Here is a 24,106-nt window from a genome sequence, read left to right as displayed (position 1 = left end):
TAAATTTCATTCTATTCAATATATGACACAAATGATTAAACTAATAACTAAAATTATTGTCTACAAATTTACATTCTTATTTTAGTAAATCTTGGAAACACACTAAAAAGTTTAAATCATATTTCGTTGTTTTCTTTCATCGGTTAAAAATAATGTCTAATTTTAAAGTGTTTAAGTAATTAGAAAAAATACTTACACTGCAGCAAGTAGATAAAAGAATTATTCTTTGTAATCCGAAGAAGTAGTTTGCAAAGTTAGATAATTAAGTGAGACTAAGCAGGCGATTAAGAAAATAGAAATGAAGGGTCGAAAAGAGTAAGGTACATGATAAACCAAAAACAATAGATAACATGGTAAGGAGTAAGATTGCAAGAGGGCGAGGCCGAATCCGATCCTGCGGGTAAATCGGCCCGCGAGTAGCAAGGACAGTTGCACCCCATTTCCTGGAAGCCTAGTTACTCATTACTCACTCACTCACTCGCTCTCAAATTCAACCCAAATGCACTCCAAATAAATCCCGAACCCAAATGCATCCCCCACCATTCTCAAATTCAGACACATACTCGGGCTGTCCTTCTCTCTCTCTCTATCTCTATCTCTATCTCTATCTCTATCTCTCGCATCTTCACTCACACTGCAACCTTCTCCCCTTCTCTATCTTCAATAATCCAAACAAAGATAATAAATACAGAATTTGCTGAATGGGCAGAGAATGAACCTCTGGACAGACGACAACTCCTCCGTTATGGAGGCCTTCATGACCTCCTCCGACCTCTCTTCCCTCTGGCCTCCGCCACCTCCTCCCCCTCAATCCGCCTCCTCTGCCGCCGTATTTAATCAGGATACCCTCCAGCAGCGCCTCCAGGCTCTCATCGAAGGGGCTAGGGAGAGCTGGACATATGCTATTTTCTGGCAGTCTTCCTATGACTACCCCTCCTCCGCCTCCACCGCCGTCCTCGGCTGGGGCGACGGCTATTACAAGGGCGATGAAGACAAGGGAAAGGCCAAATCCACCAAAACCACCACCCCCGCCGAGCAGGATCACCGTAAAAAGGTCCTCCGCGAGCTCAATTCCCTGATTTCCGGCTCCGCTGCCGCCCCCTCCGACGATGTCGAAGAGGAAGTCACCGACACCGAGTGGTTCTTCCTAGTCTCCATGACGCAGTCCTTTGTAAGCGGGACGGGGCTCCCCGGCCAAGCTTTCTACCACTCGAGCCCGGTCTGGCTCACAGGCCCGGACAGACTCGCCGGTTCGTCGTGCGAGCGGGCCAGACAAGGCCAGGTATTCGGGCTCCAAACCCTGGTTTGCATACCTTCCTCAAACGGGGTGGTTGAGCTTGGCTCCACGGAGATGATCTTCCAAAATCCCGATCTGATGAACAAGGTTAGGATTCTCTTCAATTTCAATAGCAACAGCATCGACGTGGGCTCATCGTGGCCGTTAACCGGCAGCACAACTACCACAGCCGCCGATCAAGGTGAGAACGATCCTTCTTCATTATGGCTTAACGACTCTGAAATTAGGGATTCTGTTACCACCGTTACTACCGTCACAACGACCACTCCTGCCTCGGTTATTTCCGTTAACCCTGGTTCGAGCGCCTTGGCAGAAACCCCAAGCTCCGTTCACTTGCCGAATAATAACAACAACACGCACGCTGGTGGCGCGTCTCAATCGCAGAACCGGAGCTTCTTCTCAAGGGAGTTGAACTTTTCGGAGTTTGGATTTGACGGTAGTAACGCCGTCAAAACGGGGAACGGTCAGCATCACTCGCTCAAGCCGGAATCTGGTGAGATTCTGAGCTTCGGCGAGAGCAAGAGGAGCTCGTATGGCGGAGGTGGAGGCGGAGGCGGAGGAGGTGGAAACGCGAACTTCTTCTCCGGCCAGTCGCAGTTCGTTGCCGCAGCCGAGGACAACAACGGGAAAAAGAGGAAGTCACCGAATTCGAGAGGAAGCAACAACGACGACGGCGTGCTCTCTTTCACATCCGGTGTGATTCTTCCGCCGTCGAACATGAAATCCAGTGGCGGAGGCGGTGATTCCGACCACTCAGACCTGGAGGCCTCGGTGGTGAAGGAGAACGAAAGCAGCAGAGTGGTGGAGCCGGAGAAGCGGCCAAGAAAAAGAGGGCGGAAGCCGGCGAATGGCAGAGAGGAACCGTTGAACCACGTGGAAGCGGAGAGGCAGAGAAGGGAGAAGCTCAACCAGCGATTCTACGCCCTCCGTGCCGTAGTTCCAAACGTTTCAAAGATGGACAAAGCTTCACTCCTTGGCGACGCCATTTCCTACATCACAGAGCTCAAATCAAAGCTTCAAACCCTCGAATCAGACAAAGATGGCTTAGAGAAGCAGCTTGATTCACTGAAGAAGGATCTTGATAATGTCAAAAAGGAAGCTTCTTCAGCTCCTCCTCCTCTTCCAGACAAGGAACTAAGGATGTCCTCCAACAACCTTGTAGGTGGTGGGAAGCTTATTGATTTGGATATAGACGTGAAGATAATTGGCTGGGATGCAATGATAAGAATCCAATGCAGCAAGAAGAACCACCCTGCCGCGAGATTGATGGCAGCCCTGATGGAGCTGGACTTGGACGTCCACCACGCCAGCGTGTCTGTGGTGAATGATTTGATGATACAACAGGCAACAGTGAAGATGGGTAGCCGGTTTTACACGCAGGAGCAGCTCCGGTCGGCGCTAACATCCAAAGTTGGTGGTGATGTACGGTAGATTTTCTCCACAAAATGTGAGGAATCATCATGTGTTTGGTGGTGCTCCTGAATGTGTGTGATGTCATTCACTTGCTCCTGGTCTTTGTGGTGGGCTCTGGGATATTTTAAGGCCTTCCCGGTAGCAATCTCTGTATGATATAAGTTCTACTTCTTTTGTAACTCTTTTGGGGTTTCTTCTTTCGTAGCTTAGTATCTGAGTTTTGAGGTAGTTTGATTTGGGAAGCTGGATGTATCACTAGAACTAGCTAGCTAGGGACGAGGACACTTTTTTTTAAATCAAATCTGTGGGCAACAATAGGTGTAGCGTTGATGAAGTAATTAGTTAAGAAATAGGATATTTTTGTGTTCATATATTGTCTATCTAGATTACATTATGTATATATGCTTTTAATAAAGTGAACCTCATAAAATTTCTGAGTTGTATTGTGGTTTTGTTACTATTATTGTTCTTCTGCAGCTTGCTTATCAGTTCTGTGATTCATTGCTGGTTTTATTGTGCACTATGCAACCTTTTTGAACACTACTATGGCTCAACCAATCATCATCAGAAAAAACCTTGCTGCAGGTGTTTTTGCTTCGTTTTGGCTTCCTTTGAACTACACGAGAAAATTTTGGTCTTTTGTGATGAGTTGATCTTGACGTTGGGAACCTCAAGTTTTTGCCTTCTTGAGTTGATGGCTTTTTTTTTAGCCATGTGAAAAATGCATGTGTCAGCAGAAAATCTGTATATATATACGCTTAGTAGTGGTGAAAATGGTTTAAATAATGTGTTATGTGCTGGTTAACTGTTATTACTTTGATCTAGAGTAAACGCTTGAAGCAACACATACCAACTTTATTCTATACACCTTGCTTATATTTTGCACAAGGTAAAGTCAATTTCCTGTTAGGGTACTGTGCTAATTCTGACAATGAACAATGTCTACCGACATGCATGTTATTGTTAGGATTAAGGGTGAAAAAAGGGTGTTCTTTGGAATCCTAACTTTAGTCCAAAGTTGGTTGTGTACGAGCCACTGGCAGTTTCACCGTTAGAGTTTAGAAAAGGACCCAAAAGGGTGCTTCTTTCTCTTTCAGCTTGGGGTGAAATTATAACATTGAATTAGAGGCTGGCTTTCATGGGTTTCCTAATTCCTATCTGTTTCTGTAATTTTAAATGGTCATAATAAATGTTTTACCATTAGATGCATTTCCAATCCTATCTGTTTCTGTTAATTACTAGTACTATTTTAAATTGTCATAAATATGACACCCTTGTTTGGCTTTTAGCAAGGGTATGTACATATATGGACAAAGAATTAAATTCATTTATTGTTTGGATTTGGTTCTTATAGCATTCATAAGTTTTTTACTGAATTTGCAAATGGTTTTAAACAGCTTTCCTAGTAAATCATGTGGATACACATAGTATTAGTGGTGAGCTGTAAAATCAACTTTTGTGAAGCTGCTTTGCTTAATGTTGTGGCAAAGGCAGAGGGTGTTACTATTTAAACACTAAGTTATGTTTGGAGTGGGAGGATGGTGCATGGCCACAATAATAATAATGGAAGGTGTAGCCTTACAGCTGTGAGAAAAAATCAGACGCAGCATGCATGACCCAATACTGAGTGATTCAGTGATCCATCTGGACACGGAATGAATGAAATTATCAATTCATGTACGTTGACTTGTATCATCAAAATTGTGCAGTTAGAGGAGCTTGGCTGCTTGCCTCCGGTACTGTTATAAAATACAGTGCAATTAAATATCTTTTAAATATTATTTTTTATTTAGTTTTTAGAAAAAAAGAAAAATTAAAAATAAATATTTTTTATTTTTTATTAATTTATATGTAAAAATAAATATTTAAATTAATTAAATAATAATAAATCTTTAAAAAGACTTGCTAAAAGTTGAAAGTTAAAGGATAATTAATATTTCTGTACAAAAAATTCATACTAAAAAGTAAAGAGCAATGTTATGAAAATCAAATTTTAAGATTTAATAGAGGTTTAAGTTTAACAGCAAATGTAATCAAATAATATAGTTATAAACAAATATATATATATATTTAATTTTATTATTTTGAATTGATTAACTATGGTTTGACTAATTTACTAATTTTTTTAATTATTTTTTATTTTAATTAGTTTGCTTGATAATTAATTTTTATCTTAAATCGAATTGGTTTGGGGATGGTTTTTTATTAACTTGGATAATTTAATTGATTTGGTTTGATTCTCAAAATCATAATAAAGAGTCTACGAAGAATATACTAATTAATTATTGTATGTTGATACGTATTTAGTATTTATGAAAAATGTTATTATAGTATCTGTTTCGGAGTTTACCTTAAACCGGATGATTAGGCTCGAATGAAAGGCCTAAACGTTGGAGAATAGTGGTTTTCGACTTGTTCACATCTTGGGAGCCGCCGTCCGAGTTGTACGAATGCGTTTGAATAGGTGGCGGGTGATACCTGCAAGATACTCTGATGCCTAAGTCAACAAGGTGTTAAGCAGGTTTAGAATATTGGAACTTAAAGGTACCTAAGTGTGTCAGGGTATTTATATGAGATGAGCCAATAACCACGTTGAAGTTGTTCCACTTCTGATGGTGGATAACTGTCCCTTTATCTTAGTATTGTTGAGATCTCCTCTCTAGAAGTGGGTGAGAGATTCTGGGAGGTAGTTACTTACTTAGTTAGGTATGAGCTGCCTGTTTCAAGCCATTCCGACCTCTTAGAAGAGGAAGCTTTTCAGTATGACAGATTTTTCTGTAGACATCCACTAGGAAAACCCGTAGAGGAGTATAAGTGTAATATCTTATAGGCTTCTCGGATCCGACTTCTTCCTTTCTCTTGGACTCCCTTTCCTTCTCTTTTGGCTGGTGAGGGTGCCCTAGTCACCAACTTGGTTCTCGTAACCTGGCGTTTTTCTTCATATTAATGTACTTTTCAGCTCGTTCTTGTACGTCGCTCAAAGTCGTCGAGTGTCTCTTTGAGATGGACTTAGAGAAGGGGCCTTCTCGGAGTCCATTGACAAGTCCCATTATTACTGCCTCAGTAGACAGGTCTTGGATCTCTAAGCATGCTTTGTTGAACCTTTCCATGTAGTCTCTCGGGGGATCTCCAACCTCCTGTTTTATTCCGAGTAGACTAGGGGCATACTTGAGCTTATCTTTCTGAATTGAAAATCGCGTAAGAAACTTATGCAAGAGATCGTCAAAGCTGGTGACAACCTAGGGGGAAGGCTATCAAACCACTTCATGACCGCCTTCGTTAAGGTCGTCCGGAAGGCCTTGCAGCGATTAGCATCCGATGCGTCGGCCAAGTACATCCAACTTTTGAATTTACTGAGGTGATGCTTCGGGTCAGTTGTCTCGTCATACAGGTTCATATAAGGGGTTTTTGATGTTTCGGGGAACTTTAACCCTCATGATATCCTCCGTGAACGGGTCTTCTTCCCCTAATGGGATATCCTTCCAATCTGCGCGAGAATCTTTGTTTCGGAGATTGGACTCCAACTTCGAGAGCTTTTCTTCAAGCTCTTTTCGTCGTTCAATTTCTTTCCTTAGATTTCTTTCCGCTTCACGTTGTCATTCCAGCTCTTGATCTAATTGCTCGAGTCGACCTTGGTGGCCATGTAGTAACCCCATGAGATCGATAGAATGAGATTGTCCCTCCCTTTTGGGCTGGTGAACCTCAGAGGAGATTCTCTTCGATCCCTGAGCACCTGAGGGGATTTCACCACACGGTCCCTCCATTCTTGGTAGAGGTATTATTGCTTGGTTATTATTGACCGCGTCCTGATGCTCTTGATCGGACTCAGATGCAGTGTGTCCGTCTTCATGTTGGTCGTTCGCCGTTGTGCGTTGATTTCCGGGTCCTTGGCAACGGTTAAAATGTTATGGGGTTTACCTGAAACCAGATGATTGGGCTCGAATGAAAGGCCCAAACGTTGGTGGAGAGTGGTCTCCGATTTGTCCACGTCTGGGAGCCGCCGTCCGAGTTGTACGAATGCGTTTGAATAGGTGGGGATGGTACTTGCAAGACATTTCGATGCCTAAGTCAGCAAGTTGTTAAGCAGGTTTAGAGTATTGGAATTTAAAAGTACCTGAGTGTGTTATAGTATTTATAGGAGATGAGCTAATAACTACCGTTGAAGTTGTTCCACTTCTAATGGTGGATAACCGTCCTTTTATTTTAGGGTTGTTGAGATCTCCCTTCTAAAAGTGGATGGGAGATTCTGGGAAGCAATTACTCACTTAAGTATGAGCTTCCTGTTTCGAGCTATTCTAACCTCTTAGAAGAGATCGGATGCGTGGACGAAGCCATTCTCTTTGATACGGCCTTTTAACTTTATTGGGTCTGGCGTATATTTCGGGTATGGGTATAAAGAATATCATAACAAAATTTAATTATTTTGTTACGATGTTTTATATTATTTCTATTAGATTTGATTATTTTTATAGATAATTATTTTGTATAAGACATATATATATGAAATAAAATATATAAATAGGAACCTACAGTTTTTTCTGAAAGAAAAATGTGAGTTTGATCTTGATGTTTCAAACAGAAGTAAAACGAAAAAAACGAGGGGTCCTTATTGACTTAAGAGTGAACAAATTGTACTAAGGTATCAATTTTTTAATCCATCACTATAGTCTATCTGGAACATATAGTGATTAATTAACTGATTATGATTAATTATTTTCATAACCATGATAGGCAGCCAAAGGAATACGATTGGATTATATACCAAATTCAAATGTGTGCAGATAACTTAAAAGAGTAGTGATGTCCCCACACAGAACAATATAAATAAATTATATATTAGAATTTAAGAAGGAAAAGAACTGTATAGTAAAGTAGCAACGAATAGAATTTAGATACGCGTAGTTATCATCACTAGGGAGATGATTGATCATTGATCCCAATCCCTCTTCAGTAAAATATTAACAACATGTTTATCCCACGATTCTTGATCTGTAAATTAATGATTATTGTGATTTGTGAAGATTATTTATTATCGAGATAAGTTAAATTAATAAAATTCCATGCTGATGCAAATGATCGCTTGTACATTTAGAAAATTTTGGGAGCGCTTCATTTTTCTTTCCTGATTGAGACATAAAAAATTTATATGATTTGTGTACCTTATTTATTTATATCCAAGCTTCGCATATTTTAATGCATGTTTATGTTTATTTGGATGTGGTCCATTTCTCGTTTTCTTCCATATTTGTAAGAAGAACCTTAGACCTGTATTGTGTATATACAAAACATAGGATTATGGTTATTAAGTCAAATTTTTCTTTAACAAAAGTCTTACTTACCCAGCAAACAATTATAGCGAGGTACACGAGTTAATAGTCCTCCCCAAGTAGTATTTATATATAAACAATGTTATATAATCAGTATAATTTATTATTTTTGGTCAACTAACTAGCAATTAGCCAGTCTAAAAATATAGTATTAATCTGTTGAACAAAAGATATTGAATTATTTAACTAAAAGTATTAATATATATATATATATATATATTTCTGGCCTTGAGTTTTTTCATTGAAGATATTAAAATTTCTAAAAATGAAGACTTTAAATATATATAATATTTTCTTGAACGAAATGCATTTTCAAAAATATAAAAACAGTTGGATATATAGGAATTGATCCTAAATTAAAGAAGTGGACCACAAAGAAGATGCTGCCATAAGCAGCGCACTTAATTAAATTCTTGGAGGAGTGTAAAATAGTCACTAATCTTTGTGGAATTTAGATACTTTAAAATTTGAATTTTATTTTAGAGAGTAAAATGTAATTTTTTTATTTTTAAATAATTTTTTTTATATTTATTCTTGGTCTTACTTATAAAATTAATTGTGAGAGATCACACTTTATTCTCTAAAATAAAATTCAAACTTTAGAGAATCTAAATCCATTTTTATGATTTGTAGTCATCAATAATCATTAATAATATTTTTAATAATACAAAATTTCATCAAATAATATAAAATTATTCATTTTTTATTAATTACATAATGATCAGAATTTAATAAAATTATTGACTCTAAACTTTTCTAAATCATTGCCTTTAAGCCTTTAAGGCTTTAACAACAACCAAAGAAAATCCACATCGACATGATTTTTTATTTTTATGATTTTTTTTATAAGGGAATAGTGACATCCAACAAGACGACAAGAAAAAAATATATAATCTTTATTATTATTATTTTCTTATTCTTATAATGAATAACCTTCCAAGGGCCCGATAATGACCCATTATTGAAAGTGATTAATATCTGTTTTTGTCGTACACAGTTAAGCAATTGTCTTTTTCTGAAATCGCCAAATTAAGAACACATGTTTGCAGTTGCAAATAAAGATTTTTCAGATCTAAACTATATCCATAAACAATTAGACTTATTATATATAGAACTATCCATCTTGAAGATCAACCTAGTCTCGTTTATATGTAAACCCAATTGGGCTGTTTTTTGTCATTAAAATAAAGAAAAAAAATAAAATAGAACATACTACAATCATACAATTCTCTTAGATCTAATTTTAAACTAACCAATGGCGATTCACGATTCTAATAAAAAATAATGAAATTAAAAGAATGTATGCGATCATCTAGTCAAAATGAAACAATTTTATAAAGCAAAAATGTTTAATAAAAAATAATAAAAAATAACAATAATTTATCTCATTAGATATTTATTAATTGTTATTAAAACTAATAAATATTAAATAAAATAAGTTTGAATTTTTTTTTGTCTTTATAATGTTACCGTTTATAAAGATAATAAAAGAAGGTGGAATTAAAAACTTATTTGAAGTGATATATAATTGAAGTAATTTCGTATAGTACTTATATATATTGTCATTTTAATTACCTAAGTCAATGACTGTGACAAAAAGTTGTCAGGTTAATAGCATTTGGAAACATGAGATGTTACTAAATACAAGATCATAATCGGATTTCATTTTTATTTTAAGGAAGTGATTTCAAACAAAATCAATTATGACCATTTCAATCTCTAAAGATTTTGTAATATTGTCCTAAACAGTTTACCAGACAAATCGCTGTTAATTTGTTTGGTTGTTTATCCAGGTTCATGCATTAACAAGGACATATTCTAATGAGTACTATGATTCTAACGATAAAATATTCTCAGAAAATTCCAATTGTTGTCTAAATTAGATGCTTGAGCAGAAAGTGAGATATAGTTGCTTAATGCTTAATTGCTTATGGTCAAACTAAAGGTACCCGGGGTTATGAAAAGTTGAAAACTATTGTAATATAATTGTATAGATCTCAAATAAATCATTTGACCATTTTGCATAGAAAAATATTTATTTATTTATTTATTTTTGTCTGGAAAATGGAAATATTATATGTTTACTTCAAAGTTCACATGATATCGTTTACTTATAGGGGGGTGTGAAAAACTCTCCTTATTTGATTATGCATTTTCTTCGGTATTGTTTCACCACATTGTTAGGGGCCGGATAATAATAATAATAATAATAATAATAATAATAATAATAATAATAATAATAATAATAATAATAGTTAAATCATATATTCTTTTACGTATTAGAAAATTATAATCAAAATCTTCTTATAATGCTTTTTCTTCTCAATTTTATTTTAGTACAAAACTCCAAATCCTAACAATTAATTATCAACGCTTTAAAATTAAAGTAAAATTTTTTATATTGGTGATCGTTGATAAATCAATTTTATTTACATACTAAAATTAAATGCTATTTATTCTTCAATATGTGGATTATTTGTCAAATTTAATAGTAGAACAATATTGAAACCACTTAAATTTTTTTTAAAACTGAAATAAGACGTTTGAAAATTTTTTGGACTGAGGTAAAATATTTAAAATATTAAAAACTAAATTAAGATTCGAACTAAATGTTAGAGATCAAAATAATACTTTACCCTTTAAATAATTAGAGGAGTAAAACAGGTGTTATATTGATTGAGATGAATTCATACTTAAAAATATTAATAGAAGAGTCAATGAGCTTCATGCTGCTTAAGAGATCAATTGATATTTTACGTCTATCTCAAAGATATGATTTTTTATATTATGAAAATAATACAATAAAAGTGTAAATAAATAATTTTTTTATGGAAAATAAATAAATTTTTATTATGTAAATAAATAGAAGTTTTTTTTATTATGTAAATAAAGTTTTTATTATGAAAATAATTCTCAACGTGGCTCACCTTGAGAATTGAAATAAATAAAAAAGGAAAAAGACAGAATTATATATGTTTTTATGGGATCTCATTGGATTAAATTAATTAGGTTTTTTTTTTTGTGACTAAATTAATTAGGGTTTAGTCGAATAGTAATAATTTAAAGAAAAAAGTTTTTTTTTTTTTCCAGACAAATGTCTCTTTTTTCTTTCTGCTGTAAGTTTTTGTTAGTTGATACAACGGGCTACAGCCCAAAATATATTTATTTATTTATTTGAAACGATACACAATGTTTCTGGTAAAAAATAGATTGGGCTCAATAGTTTTAATATCCAGCTGATCGATCTTTAGCTCACGAGTAAAATGGGCTGAACTTTCTAATACTTATGTTATCAACCGATACTATGACAAAAAAAAAAATATATAATCATACGGTACCAACAAAAAAAAATATGCTTGATAATTGATAATAGTACTGACCATATTGATAACAGCTCACCTTATATATGTATATTGACTTTGCTACATACAAATATAGAACTAGGTTATTATTTATTCATTGTTACTATTTAGAGATAATAAGCTGCTAAATTGATCCATTTACATCCACAGACCTTGGTTCTTAATTTTAAAAAAGGGTTCAAAATAAATAGTAATTCATCTTATTAAGTGAATGAAAGATAAGAATATAACACAAAATAATAAGCTGATAAGCCATATTTGACAAAAATAACTCCTTTTAGAATGTATATAGATTGTAGAAGATAACCAAAAGAAATGAATGGCTTAGCTATGTTCAAGGGAACTTTCTAGTGCATAAATTATGCTAAAAACAAACCACCAGCTGGATCTGACAAAACAAAAATCCACATTTCAGTTTTTGCAACAGATTATGTGTCATTCCACTTCATACCCTTTGGAGTATAGTCTAAATTATAAAAAGACATTCCCAACCCAACATTATCCGCAGCAACCTTAGCAAATATTGGGTTACTTGGGACACAAGAAACAACACCATGAGTCTAAATTGCCTTACATGCAGGTGCAGCCATGTCCTTGAAAGGTCAGATTCCTATAATGAATTGTTCACCAGAAAGGTTGATAGAAGCTTGTTCAAATGCGAGACGACTCTGAAAGGCGGTGCTCTGTCTAAGATCAAGGCAGAACACCGCCGTGTTCAGAGCGCTGGAGATGTTCCTTCATCTCCAGGCTCCGAGCCAAGATTGGTTCGGAGTAGTGGGGTGAGGAGAGACTGGAATCTTGAGAATCTGGTTGTTGATAATTAAGATGGAAAGAATGAGAAAAGTGTACAGATCTGGGAAGAAGATAGTGTATGTGATTATGGTATGGAGTTTGAAAGCTGCTGCGGCAATATGAGAGCGCTTTTTTAGCACCATGTTGCAACAAGTTACAGCTTTTTTTTTTTTTCTTTTACTTCTTTATGTAATTCATTGTTCAATTTGTAGATTTCTTTGATACCTGTACCTTTGATTTATAAATGTGAAATTGTTACGGCTTTTAAGATATATATGAGAAAGGTTTGTATATGATGAGAAATGGCAGAAGGTTTAATTAACATTTATGAGGTTGATATATTGTTTATTGTAACACATTGCTGCTCAATAAAAAGAAGCTTTAATTATCTTGTAAGTTTTTGTAGTTTAAGCCAATTTTTTTAGGTATTTATATTAAAAATAATAATAATAAATTGGAATCCAGTACTTAAAAGTAAGCTCATATTATTATTATTATAGAGTTTGAAGCTTTTAAATAATTTTTTATAATGCTAACACTTTTTAATCTAAGTATCAAATATCTAAGTTTTTTTTTCTATCAAAGAAAAACAATCTGCATTTATAATTGGGTCTCATTACACATTTAAGTGTTTTTGTCAATTAAGTCTAATAAAGTTGGCTCAAATCTAATAAAAACCACTTACACAATATATGCGTGAACCATGCACTTTCTCTTTTCATTCCTCTTTCTTTTTTTTGGCATTCTTCCTTATTTTTCTTTATGCGTTTTTTCTTCATTGTCGTTCTTTTATTACTGTTGTTGTTGAGTTTTTTATTTCTCTTTCTGATTGTGGTTATTACAATATTTCTTATTTTTTTATTTTTCTTTCTTTTTATTCTTGTTATGAGTAAAAAAAGAAGAATTGTAAAAAAAAATTAAAAAAATGAATAAAAGAAGAAGATTGTAAAAAAGAAGAGAAAAAAGAGTGGAATTTTTAAATTGTATAGAATTTATTAGAAAAAAAAATAGAACTTTTTAATTATGACACAGATAGATTTCTTAATATAGAAATTTCTTAACTATGACACAAGTTCTTGTTAAGATGCTAAAACAAGAATTACGAAAATGTGAAAGAAGAAGAAGAAGAAAATGATGATGATGATGATGATGATGATGATGATGATGATGATGATGATGATGATGATGATGATGATGATGATGATGATGATGATGATGATGATGATGATGATGATGATGATGAGGAGGAGGAGGAATGTGAGTTTTGACTTGTGTAAAATTTATCAGAAAAATAACACTAAAATTTTTTGTCATGACAAGAAGTTTTTTAATTTTGACATCAAAATTTCTTAACTATATTATTTCTAATTAAATGATGCACTTTTCTTAACATCATTTGTTGATTGAGTGAGTTAAGGTTTTGAATTTGTGATTCTTTAAAGATTTCTTCTGTTATTTATCAAAAATTCTTGTGTTATTTCTAATTAAATGATGTGTTTTTATTATCAATGAATTGATGGTGTGTTGTTGAACTAATATATAAAAGACTTAGTCATTCCTGAATCATTTACAACAATTTGATGTGTTTTTTGAATTAAAACATATTTAAACATAATTTGTTATTTGAGTAAGTCGGTTTTAGACTTGTGATTTTTTAAAGATTTCTTGTGTCATACATCTTAAATTTCAATGTTATTCATTAAAAAATCATGTGTCATTTACAACTAAATTATGTCTTTCTGTTATTGTTAAACTAGTTGTGTGATATTTAACTAAGAAAAAAAAAAGAAGAGATGATAATGATGATAATGAAGGAAAGGAAGAAAAATAAAGAAGATAATAACTCAAAATGAGAGAAGGAGGATAAGGAGATAGTAGTAATGGTGGTGGTGACCACAACAATAATAAAAAAGGAAGAGGAGGTAAAAGAAGGAGGAGAAAAAAAAAAAGAGAATATACATCAGAAAAAACGTGTACGAAAAAGAAAAAAAAGCTCATGCTGTGACTTGGTTAAAAAATTGCTTAGTTGTTTAGCTTTTTTGTTTTTATTATTAAATAGTATTTTTAAGATCCAATAATTCGCAATATTACTTAACACTTTAGATATTTAGAAAAATAATCTCTTTTGAATGATTATGTCTTTTTTTTAGAATCTTTACAAAATATGTATAATCTTTTAGAATATTAAAAATATTATTCGTATACTAAAATCAATTATTAAAATTTATTATTAATATATTTGTATATAAATACATATATAATTTAATTTATTTTTAATTTATATTTATATTTAATATATATTTTATGTTAATGACTAATTTTAATAATTAATTTTAATATATACGTAACATATTCCTTTAGAATAACATACTCACTTTTATTGTACCACACTTCTCCAAAAAAATCCTTTACCAAAGAAAAATTCATTTTTGATGTGACAAATCAGATAATACTGCAATTACAGAGTATAGTCATAGTTAAAAATTTTATGCATCTAAATGGATTATATGCGATTCTTCGAAGATCAATATTATAATAGTGTCTTCAGGACATTTTTATTAATATAATAATTCAAGCCTCATACTCTTGCCTTAATGGTGTCTTTAGGACGTATCTAATCAAATATGAATTTTAAATTTTAATATTGATAATAACTAATTATTTTATTAAAATATTGAGAATTCAAATTGAATGTAAGAAAAATTTTGACATAATTAAAACTCATTACCTTATATCTTCTTTTTCTTAAATTTTATTAAAATTTCGTACTGATAACGTATTATAAAATAATAAATAAAAAAGAGAAGTAAATATAGAAATAAAATAAAGAGAATAAAATGATTTTATTTGTACTCTCTATTATATGAATCTCTATGATTAATATTTTATAATACACTCTCGTTAATAATATACTCATCATATAACATTTGTAACATCACTCAAAAGTAACATAAATTGATGCTTTCAATTGCTTCACCTTTGGTAGTTTGGTGCATATGTTATACCAAGTTCATGACATCCATTGATCTATATATTTCACAACATACATATCTATTATCAAGATGCTTTCATAATTGTTGAAAAGACGAATCCTATACACTCCCCCTCTAGTCCTTCCGTGATTACACTAATTTCTTCCAAAAAGAAATTAGGTAACAGAGGTCCATGTAATTTAGAATAATAAAAGGGAGTCATAATTTTTTTTTTTCCAAATCACAAATCTCAAAGAAAGTCAATCTAGTTTGCCCTTGAAATTACAGCACAAGAACCTCCATATTGATTGAATATAAGAACAGATTTCCATCCATGATGGCTAGTTGCTTATAACATCATAACCTGCCAAAATGTAACAGGCCATCCAGCAATCTTTACATTATACAATATTGTATTATACAACAGAAAAATTCAACAGGGAAAACTGATAAATTCTTTTCAGGTAAAGAAGAATTAAAAATACACTAACTTTTCTTTCTTCTAGCTTCTGCTTTCCAATCTCTTCTACCCAGCAAGCCTCTATTAGGAGTTTCATTATTGACAACAACAGAAGATCCAAACTGAACTTCCCTCTCTAGCATGGATTCTGTCTTATTCCCAACAGCTAAACATGCAACCTCAGGAACACTAGTTAATGTTGAAGAATGATCAATTGATCCATTTGTATCTTGGTGCTTCAGAAGATGAACCCGCCGTGCATCCTTTTTCCAATCCCGTTTGCAATATATGCGGGTCATGAAGTTGTTGTGGTTCTCATTTGGTTGAGTCACAAAGCTGTTGTGATTCCCATTTGGTTGTAGCTCTACTTGCACTGCTGGAGTCTCTTGTACAACAAAAGGCTTCTTGGTTTCGGCTTCTAGACGCTTGCGAGCCCTGTATCTTCGTTGCCTCTCTCGATTTTTCAGACGTTGAGTCATTAAGTCGCTACGCCCTCTAGAGCGTGCTCTTTGCTCAATGGACTTCATTATGGAATTATCTTGTTTTCCAGAGGCACTTTGCATGTTTTCCATTTTCAGTGTAGAGATAGCATCTGCTGTAATCAAGATAAAAAATGATAGGATCAGCAAATCGTTTCCATGGCATTCCTGCCTTGATTCAAGCATCTCATGTTTCACATTAGAACATGTTACCTTTCAAGACTATTAAATCCCTTTAGGCTTTAGTAACTTCTCCAATATCACCATTGATCACGTTATTATTTAACCAACGAAACAACATTTTAATAGAGTGAATCGAAAATAATTACTTCAAAAAATTGCCACTTGGTTTTATTATATACATTGGCCATATAAACATAGAATAAGCACAAACAAAAACAATCATGAATACAAAATTAACCAAAAAAACCTCCAGTGTTCAAAATGCAAAATTATGAAGTCCATGATGGGAAAAAAAAAAAGAAGAGGGAGGCTATTCTCATATCTTTCGCTTATCTTTCAGTCCTCTTTATAAAAATTCAATCAGTGGCCTTTCTGCTCCAGACAAGACATTCCTTAGGGTGTGTATGCTTGTAAGTAAGATTTAAGAGAAGAGAGGGAAGAAGGCTTATACTTCCCCCAACAATTTCCATCTAATTACTTCTAGAGTTCACTCAAAGTGGAGATTTCATAACCCCACATCAGTCTATTTTAAACTCCCAAACAAGTGCCATGTTAATCCCTAATATAATTCATCTTACCCTTAACCTTACCTCTCCTTTCCTCATAACTCCCAAACACACTTCATGTCTTATTAATAACAGAGAAAAAGAATCATGCAATTTGTACTTACACTTCTGAATGATCTGAAATTTTAACTAAGAGAATTTTATGAGCTCATGGAAGCATAGCAGAGGAATAAGAAAAAATAAAGCAGTGCAAGTGCAGTTGGGTGAATGTCTGAGTTAGAAGAGTATCTCAAATTTACAACAACTAGAAAACATGGACCAGCAGAAGAGAGATTGAAAACTACAACGGCTCTAGCATGGCATGAACAAAGTGAAAAGTGAAGAGTATCAAAACAAAGATATCATATAGAATACATGTTCTGGAAAATGCAAATCCCTCTTAAGTTGTCTCACAAACAATGATGGGCTAAATGTGTCCGGATAATGTACTCTCTCATTTCCATTTTTGTTTATTACTTCAAAAATTTGGTAAATCTTTGGAATGCACCATTGATCCCACTCATTAATTTGGATCGTTAATCAAGAACTTTGGATGCAATTAGCCAATTATGGAAAGTTGAAATATTCCACTCAACCAATCTTATCCTCAGAGGATTCAATACAATTAAAATGTATATCCCATGTGCCAACAAAACAAGTAAACAAATGCAAGCTACATAACTGCTAATTTCCCTAAGCCCCCAAAACCTTGATAAACTCTATGAAATTTTCGATTTTTGGTTGATAAAGTCTGTCTATGAATTTGCTTTTGGGGTAAATTAGCTAAACTAAAGGCAAAGCCTGCTGGGTGGTTGAATTTCAGGTGTCACTTCCTATTGAGTTGTGAAAACACTCGTTTGGACAGCTTTTAGATATCTTTAGTAAAATGTAATTAGCACCCATTTCAATGATCAGCAGGTTAATTATAATTACTGCAAAGCCCGGATCATAAACAACAGAAAGGAGGGTGTGAAGTGTGAACTACAGACATCTATAATGTGGCACGCTGAAGGAACAAATCAGCAATATTTTTGCATAGGAAAATAATTAGCATCTCCTTTAACAAGGAATTGACTTTAGAAAGATAGACTAAGAAATCAAGCTAAAGTTCGGAACTTCAATGAAATAAGGGGTTAATAATGAGTTAGAACAATATAGCAATCAAACCACAGAAAAATTTGAACACAATAGGGTGTAACATGAAAGGGTTCCTGTCATATCCTGAAATCAGTGTTTGGGGGGGAGAATAGAGTGGGGAATAGTGTTGATAATTTTTTTTTAACTGAAAGGTTTGAATTTTAAGTGTTTGAGAAAATGACAGAACAGAAAGGGAATTTCAGTTGGGTATACCTTGGTGGCAGCAGATCCGAACTTGTAGCGTTGTCCCTCAGATTGTCACAGAGAGAGAGAGAAACGATGTGCGGTTTACTCTTGATGTCGACGACAACAAGGTTTGTTCCTACAACAGAAACAGTATAAAAATGCAAAGTTTAACATATGATTTATATTATATTTAAAATTCTTGTGTAATTAATGACCAAATGGGGTGGTGGCGCAGTTGGCTAGCGCGTAGGTCTCATAGCTATCTGAGTGATCCTGAGGTCGAGAGTTCGAGCCTCTCTCACCCCAATTACTTTTTTATTATGTTTGTATCTATCTATCGATCCCTAATAATATTATAATACTACGTTTTGGCAATATATGATTGTATAAACTTTAGTCCTTTTATATGATGTTTAATAACCACTTCTTTTTATCGTATATCATCATCATCATTAGTTTTTAATTTTTTTTTGTAAAAATGAATTCTTAACATATTTATTCGACCATTTAAAATTATTATGTTACAATAAAACTACCATGATCAAAATTCATAATCTCATAAAATATTCTAAAAAGTTAAAAGTATTATTTAGTTTTTAATATTTTGGTAAATTCTTAATTTCATTTTTAATTTTAAAATATTATATTTATTTTTGTCTCAAATAAATATTTGATTCTATTTTTATTCTCTAATCAAAACTATATTTTTTTTGTAAAATATTAAATTTTTTCTATTATTATCTTCTTAAAAATTTTTTAAATTTATTAATCCCAGGACAATCCATTAAATGATTGAAAAATATATTTAAAAAAAGAAACATATCTCTACTCATGAATATGATTGAACGAATTTGATCTTAATTTTTTATACCATTTTGATTTTCTGTTTATTCCAATTCTAATATGTGTTTTTCTTTTTTTTTTTATATATTCCTCAAACAAAATCACTTGAATCTTTATTGAACCTGAAGTGTAATTTTTTTGGATAAATATTATAAGATAATTTTGGTTATTAGTTCTTATTAAATTCTAAATACTAAATAAAATAGAATATTATTGATTTTATTCTCATTAAGGTCAAAATCAATAAATCATTTTGATGTATTCCTTTTATTATTTAATCTAATAGTAAAATTACCTTCTATATGTCAAGATATAAATCGCGCACATATATATATATATATATATATTCCGACGAAATAGAATAAGAAAATAATATTTTTTTAACATTTTTTTATATTTTTTGTTATTTTTATTTTTAAATTACTACAACTAGTATTATGGCTACTACAATTATGACTTTTATTGATATTTAGAATAAAATCATAATAAAACATAATATTTTTAAGAAATAAATAATTTTGACTACAAAATTAAAATCACAAAAATAAAAAAATTTCAAATAAAAATAAGAGATTTAAAACCTTAAAAATAAAATTATGATTTCGTCCAAACTTTAAGAATTTGGCTGTTTCAAGTTACCAAAAAAAAGAAAAAAATAATTGTAAATTCTAAGAGTTAAAATAGTAAAAAGAACGAGGAAGAAAAAGTTAGATATATATCAATTAAATAATATTATAAATTAAAATTTTAATTTATTATTTTATAATATCATTTTTTGCTCTTTTTTATTTTTCGGTAATTATTTATTGACTATCCTGATGTTTATACTTATCTTCACATAATATTTTATGTACATGTTGATTAACATAAGATTTTTAAATTTTTTTAGTTATTTTTTCACTTTTAAGTTTAACTAAAATTAATAATTTAATATAAATTAATAAATTATTTTATTATATTAATTAAAATTACGATGTCATTGTTATTATTTCTCTGTTCAATTAATTATAATAATACAAAAAAATTATTTTTTTTGAAATTTTAGAAAATATGAATGCAATGATATTTGAATTACATGGCTTATGATTTAAAGATGGTTCTTTAAATGCTTATTGATTGAAACTTAAAAAAATATTGTACAAATATTACATAAATTTTCACCGTGTGTATATAGAGTTTTCTTCTGCATAAATCGTGCCTAGTTCTAGTAATTTATGTTCAAAAACCTTTTTTTATAAACTGTTGTAACTTCCAATGATTTATGATCAAACAACTCTCTTCATAAACCGTGGTAGTTACCACGATTTATGTGTAATCCTCTAAACGTTGTATGTTATCACGGATTACATAAAAAAGTAAATGAATCTCAATTGTTGCATTTGAGTAAAAAAAATTTTCATTCATTTTATTTATGTAAATTGCCCTAATTTTTTTGTTTTTGTTGTATCTCTCAAAATACTTATTTATATGTATAAATAATTAATTTGTTGCGGATCAGAATTTTATTTAAAAATTTATTATTGATCAATAAATTATTGTATATATACAATTTACTTAAACAAACTAACGAGTTAACTACCAAACAAATTCAACTTGTTTTTAAATACTTAGCCTTTCATGCAATAAAAGTTAACACCTTTGATTAAAAAAAAAAAAACGAATTGAAACCTTATTCTATATCCTTACCCACTCTAAAAATGATAAAATAAACTAGGGCATTAGCCCACGGGAAATAGGTCAACATATGTTGATGGAGTGGACATCCAAATAAAAATAGACTAACATAAAATTATTATAATTTCTTATCACAGAGGCATGAGAATTGGTTTTTCTAAAAAAAAAAGCGTTGTTAAGTCCTAATCGTGGCGCTTAACAGTGGTGACCCAGGAAGGAGTAGTTTATTGGAAAATGGGAATCCGCCCCCAAAAACTTGTCAATTCAAGTCCCACCACCGCCATCAGCATGGACCCTAATCCAATGGCAGCTGCTGACTAAAAACCTGTTCTTTTCTTCTCATTAATTCATTTGATTTATTCATTTCCCCAATTCACCACTTTACCCAACTTGTTTCTCTTCTCTTCCCCCAAACTTAATTTAGGGTTTGGGTATTCGCCCCCGCCACCCCCTTCCCACCTTCTTTCCACACTCAACGACTTCGTCGCAGTTCCTCAATACCCTTTTCGATTCCCTCAGAAGTCGTAGTCCCTGCAGCTCAAAGTTTCAATTTTTCTCAATCCCCTTTCCGGGTCTTCTCCTTTTCAGAAACCCTAAGTTCCCATTATTGATTTATTTCGTGTTGGATATCTTGGATTGTTGATCTGATCGGCTTGCATTCGTGTTGAGGAGAATTCTTTCGGATTGTTCGATTAGCGAATTCTGGTGGAGCTGGGATAAAAAGGGTATGTTTTCTGCTTCTTATCTCGGCTCTAGGGTTAATTTCGGTGGTGTTGCTGGGATTGACCTTTATGTTGCCTCTGTGAAAAGGAGTCGTAGTTAAATTAAGATTCAAATCAGAAAATTATGCATGTTTGGTTTTTTGAGTTAGGATTTGCTTTCGATTTCAATCTTCAAGGATGCTTATATTTCAGCTCAAGCTTGGTTTGTTGAGGTAGTGTATTGGAATTGTTTAAGTTTTAGGAGGTTCCTTAGGTTGGTTTGTGACATAGTTTGTGTTTTTGTTCGAATTTTGAATTGTTGGGTGTACTTTGGAAGTTTAAGAATTGTGTTGTGTTTCTGAAAGGGAAAAACAAGTGATAAATTTTTCTATTGGAGTGTGTTTTGGGGTTTGTATCTACAAATGGATAACTCCAAAAACAGGATTAATGATAGTTTGGGTGTGAATAAGATTGGGAAAAATATAAGAAAGAGCCCTTTACACCAGCCCAATTTTGGAAATAATGCTGCTAGACAACAGCCACAGCCTCAGGTTTACAACATAAGCAAGAATGATTTTCGCGACATTGTTCAGCAGCTTACTGGATCGCCATCACAAGAACCTCCACTTAGACCTCCACCAAACAATCCACCAAAACCGCAGAGTATGCGACTGCAGAAAATTAGGCCTCCCCCATTAGGACCAATTGCTCGGCCTCGCCACCCTCCACCAATGCCAGTTCCCACAGCCCCTCCTCCAATTCCTTATAGTAGTGCCATGCCTAGACCACCTCAGTTTGGACAGCCGTCACGCTCCCCTTTGCAACCATTTACACCAGTTGATATATGGACTAACACAGCTGAGTCTCCTATCTCGGCTTACATGCGTTACCTTCAAACTTCAATAATGGATCCAGGTCCAAGGGGTAATCAAGTTCACCCTCAACCGTATCGACACCCACAACTGCCTCCACTCCCTCAACCACAAGTATCGGGAAATGGTCGGCCTCCACCACCTTCATCCGGTTTGCTTCCTAATCCTCCCATGCCAGTGGTTCCTTCTCCAAGATTAAATGGTCCTGTTCCACCAACAAATGCCACTAACCCTCCAGTGCCTAGCTTTCCTTCTCCACATCCACAAGCAAATGGACCTCCGCTTCTACCTTCTCCAACCTCACAATTCCTCCTGCCTTCTCCAACCGGTTTCCTAAATTTGCTATCACCTCCCCCTCGGTCTCCTTATCTACCTCTGTCTCCAGGAATTCAGTTTCCATCTCCTCTTACACCCAATTTTCCTTTCTCACCAATGGCACAATCTGGGATTTTAGGTCCTGGTCCTCAACCTCCACCTTCTCCAGGTTTTATGTATCCGTTATCTCCTTCAGGATTTTTCCCCATTGCAAGTCCTAGGTGGAGAGATTACTAGCTTCTCATTTTGTGTTTAAATGTTTTATTGGGATGCGTCCTTCTAACTGGACTGAACTTAGTCTTGTTCATTGCCACGCAATGTACAATCAAGTTGTAAGAGCACTTTTTGGCTTTTTGTAGTGTTAATTTCACATTCCTTTGTTCATAACCAATGGCTGCAATCCTTTTACTTTGACAAGCGTTACATTAGGTAAAATATTGAACATCAGACAACTCAATGGGACAGTTGGATGGGAGCTGTAAGATGGAAGACTAATCTGTAACATGAAGGGAATAGGATTACAGTAAATATCTATTATGTAGATTAGGTCATGTTCTTTTGTAATATAATGGATTACACCTTGAAGTGCATAGTGAATTTCATGTTAAGTTTATATAGAAGTTGTTTTAAATACTTGTCTTAGTGTATTATCATATAAATGATAATTGCTTTGGCATTTTTCTATATTTCTTATCAGAACTGGTTCCCTATCTTTATTCACTGGCTTTTTTTCCAGAAAATCTTTATTTAGTGGCTATTTTCAAAGATTTCCTCAGGTGCCTGTTCTGCTGGATATAGCCGTAAAAGGTTCGGATTTTTTGTTTGGGCTGTGTTTATTTCTAATATCTTATTGCTGCAACTAGCACAGTCCTTTCAGTTGATTAGGTTATGTTGATTTTTGTAGTTATTTCTTTTGCGAACAGATGGTACGATTTTGCCATCCCTTTGACCCTTATCAATCATCCGGTGATCATTTTTGGTATGGTCTGAAAAAGTTTAAACCGATTTGATTGCATCACTGGTCTTTGCCTGTATTTTCTCCATTTTTGATTTCTAGCATGGAGAAAGACACAATTCTGATATTGCTGAGTTACATTTTTTCTTTACATAAATTGGTGGTTGCATGTGTGAAGATAATAAGTTGTCTGCACTTTCACAAGATACTTGTGATTTGTTTTATATATTTACTGAGGAGTCTTTGACCCAAATCCTCTAAATTGTGTCCCAGAAGGATTCCTTTGATTCATGTTGTAATGATAATGATGCCTGTCTGACCAAAGGAAGGTTCTTGTAATGTCTCAAAATTGAACTTTAATAATTGTTGTTTAATATATAAATATATACACACGATGCAAGTGTACATTCAGAAATCAAAAGAAAAAATGCACTCAATCTATATGACCTTAAGGTGGCGAGAAAAAAAATACAAATAACATTTTTTAAGATATATTGGAATGCTTAAAAATTGAAGTTATTTTGATCATTTTTTTTTTTGAATAATCGTTTTTTAAAATAATCAATTATGTGAAAATCAATTTATGTTTGAAA

General features: G+C 33.0%; 3 protein-coding genes, 1 long non-coding RNA gene and 1 other non-coding gene across 6 annotated transcripts; 4 read left to right on the top strand and 1 right to left on the bottom strand.

Moving 5' to 3' along the window:
- Window positions 1–304: 304 nt before the first annotated feature.
- LOC112747397 (transcription factor MYC2-like) lies at window positions 305–3,153 on the top strand. The gene has a single exon (XM_025795387.3). The coding sequence runs from the start codon at window positions 713–715 to the stop codon at window positions 2,726–2,728; it is 2,016 nt and encodes a 671-aa protein (XP_025651172.1). The 5' UTR covers window positions 305–712; the 3' UTR covers window positions 2,729–3,153.
- Window positions 3,154–15,445: 12,292 nt separating this feature from the next.
- On the bottom strand, window positions 15,446–18,288 carry LOC112747395 (uncharacterized). Of its 2 annotated transcripts, none has more exons than XM_072217412.1 (3): window positions 18,181–18,288; window positions 15,655–16,218; window positions 15,446–15,527 (listed from the first exon to the last, which is right to left on the bottom strand). In XM_072217412.1, exons 2-3 carry the CDS (start codon window positions 16,193–16,195, stop codon window positions 15,505–15,507), a joined length of 564 nt encoding a protein of 187 aa, XP_072073513.1. In that variant the 5' UTR covers window positions 16,196–16,218; window positions 18,181–18,288; the 3' UTR covers window positions 15,446–15,504. The 2 variants fall into 2 exon arrangements, with proteins under 2 accessions (XP_072073513.1, XP_072073512.1); XM_072217411.1 differs by having other exon boundaries at window positions 15,655–16,215.
- An 85-nt stretch (window positions 18,289–18,373) lies between these two features.
- TRNAM-CAU (transfer RNA methionine (anticodon CAU)) lies at window positions 18,374–18,459 on the top strand. The gene is given in 2 exon segments: window positions 18,374–18,411; window positions 18,424–18,459. It is a non-coding gene; the product is annotated as a tRNA-Met (tRNA).
- A 2,372-nt stretch (window positions 18,460–20,831) lies between these two features.
- Window positions 20,832–23,837, top strand: LOC112747396 (uncharacterized). The gene is made up of 3 exons (XR_003174882.3): window positions 20,832–21,395; window positions 23,295–23,365; window positions 23,482–23,837. It is a non-coding gene; the product is annotated as an uncharacterized lncRNA (long non-coding RNA).
- LOC112747394 (protein HAIKU1-like) lies at window positions 21,389–23,242 on the top strand. The gene has a single exon (XM_025795383.2). It carries the CDS (start codon window positions 21,794–21,796, stop codon window positions 22,793–22,795), a length of 1,002 nt encoding a protein of 333 aa, XP_025651168.1. The 5' UTR covers window positions 21,389–21,793; the 3' UTR covers window positions 22,796–23,242.
- Window positions 23,838–24,106: the final 269 nt, after the last annotated feature.

The sequence above is a fragment of the Arachis hypogaea genome, chromosome 15 (genome assembly GCF_003086295.3).
Source record: "Arachis hypogaea cultivar Tifrunner chromosome 15, arahy.Tifrunner.gnm2.J5K5, whole genome shotgun sequence".
Taxonomy (NCBI): domain Eukaryota; kingdom Viridiplantae; phylum Streptophyta; class Magnoliopsida; order Fabales; family Fabaceae; genus Arachis; species Arachis hypogaea.
The sequence above is the reverse complement of the archived record's forward strand: the minus strand, read 5'-3'. Positions and strand labels throughout refer to the sequence as shown.

Excerpts from the sequence above, each read along its gene's own strand:
- LOC112747397 (XM_025795387.3), top strand. The coding sequence starts at position 713 with ATGAACCTCTGGACAGACGACAACTCCTCCGTTATGGAGGCCTTCATG.
- LOC112747395 (XM_072217412.1), bottom strand. The coding sequence starts at position 16,195 with ATGGAAAACATGCAAAGTGCCTCTGGAAAACAAGATAATTCCATAATG. Across the intron at positions 15,528-15,654 it reads AGAAGCTAGAAGAAAGAAAA|GTTATGATGTTATAAGCAAC; the intron begins GTTAGTGTATTT and ends ACATTTTGGCAG.
- LOC112747394 (XM_025795383.2), top strand. The coding sequence starts at position 21,794 with ATGGATAACTCCAAAAACAGGATTAATGATAGTTTGGGTGTGAATAAG.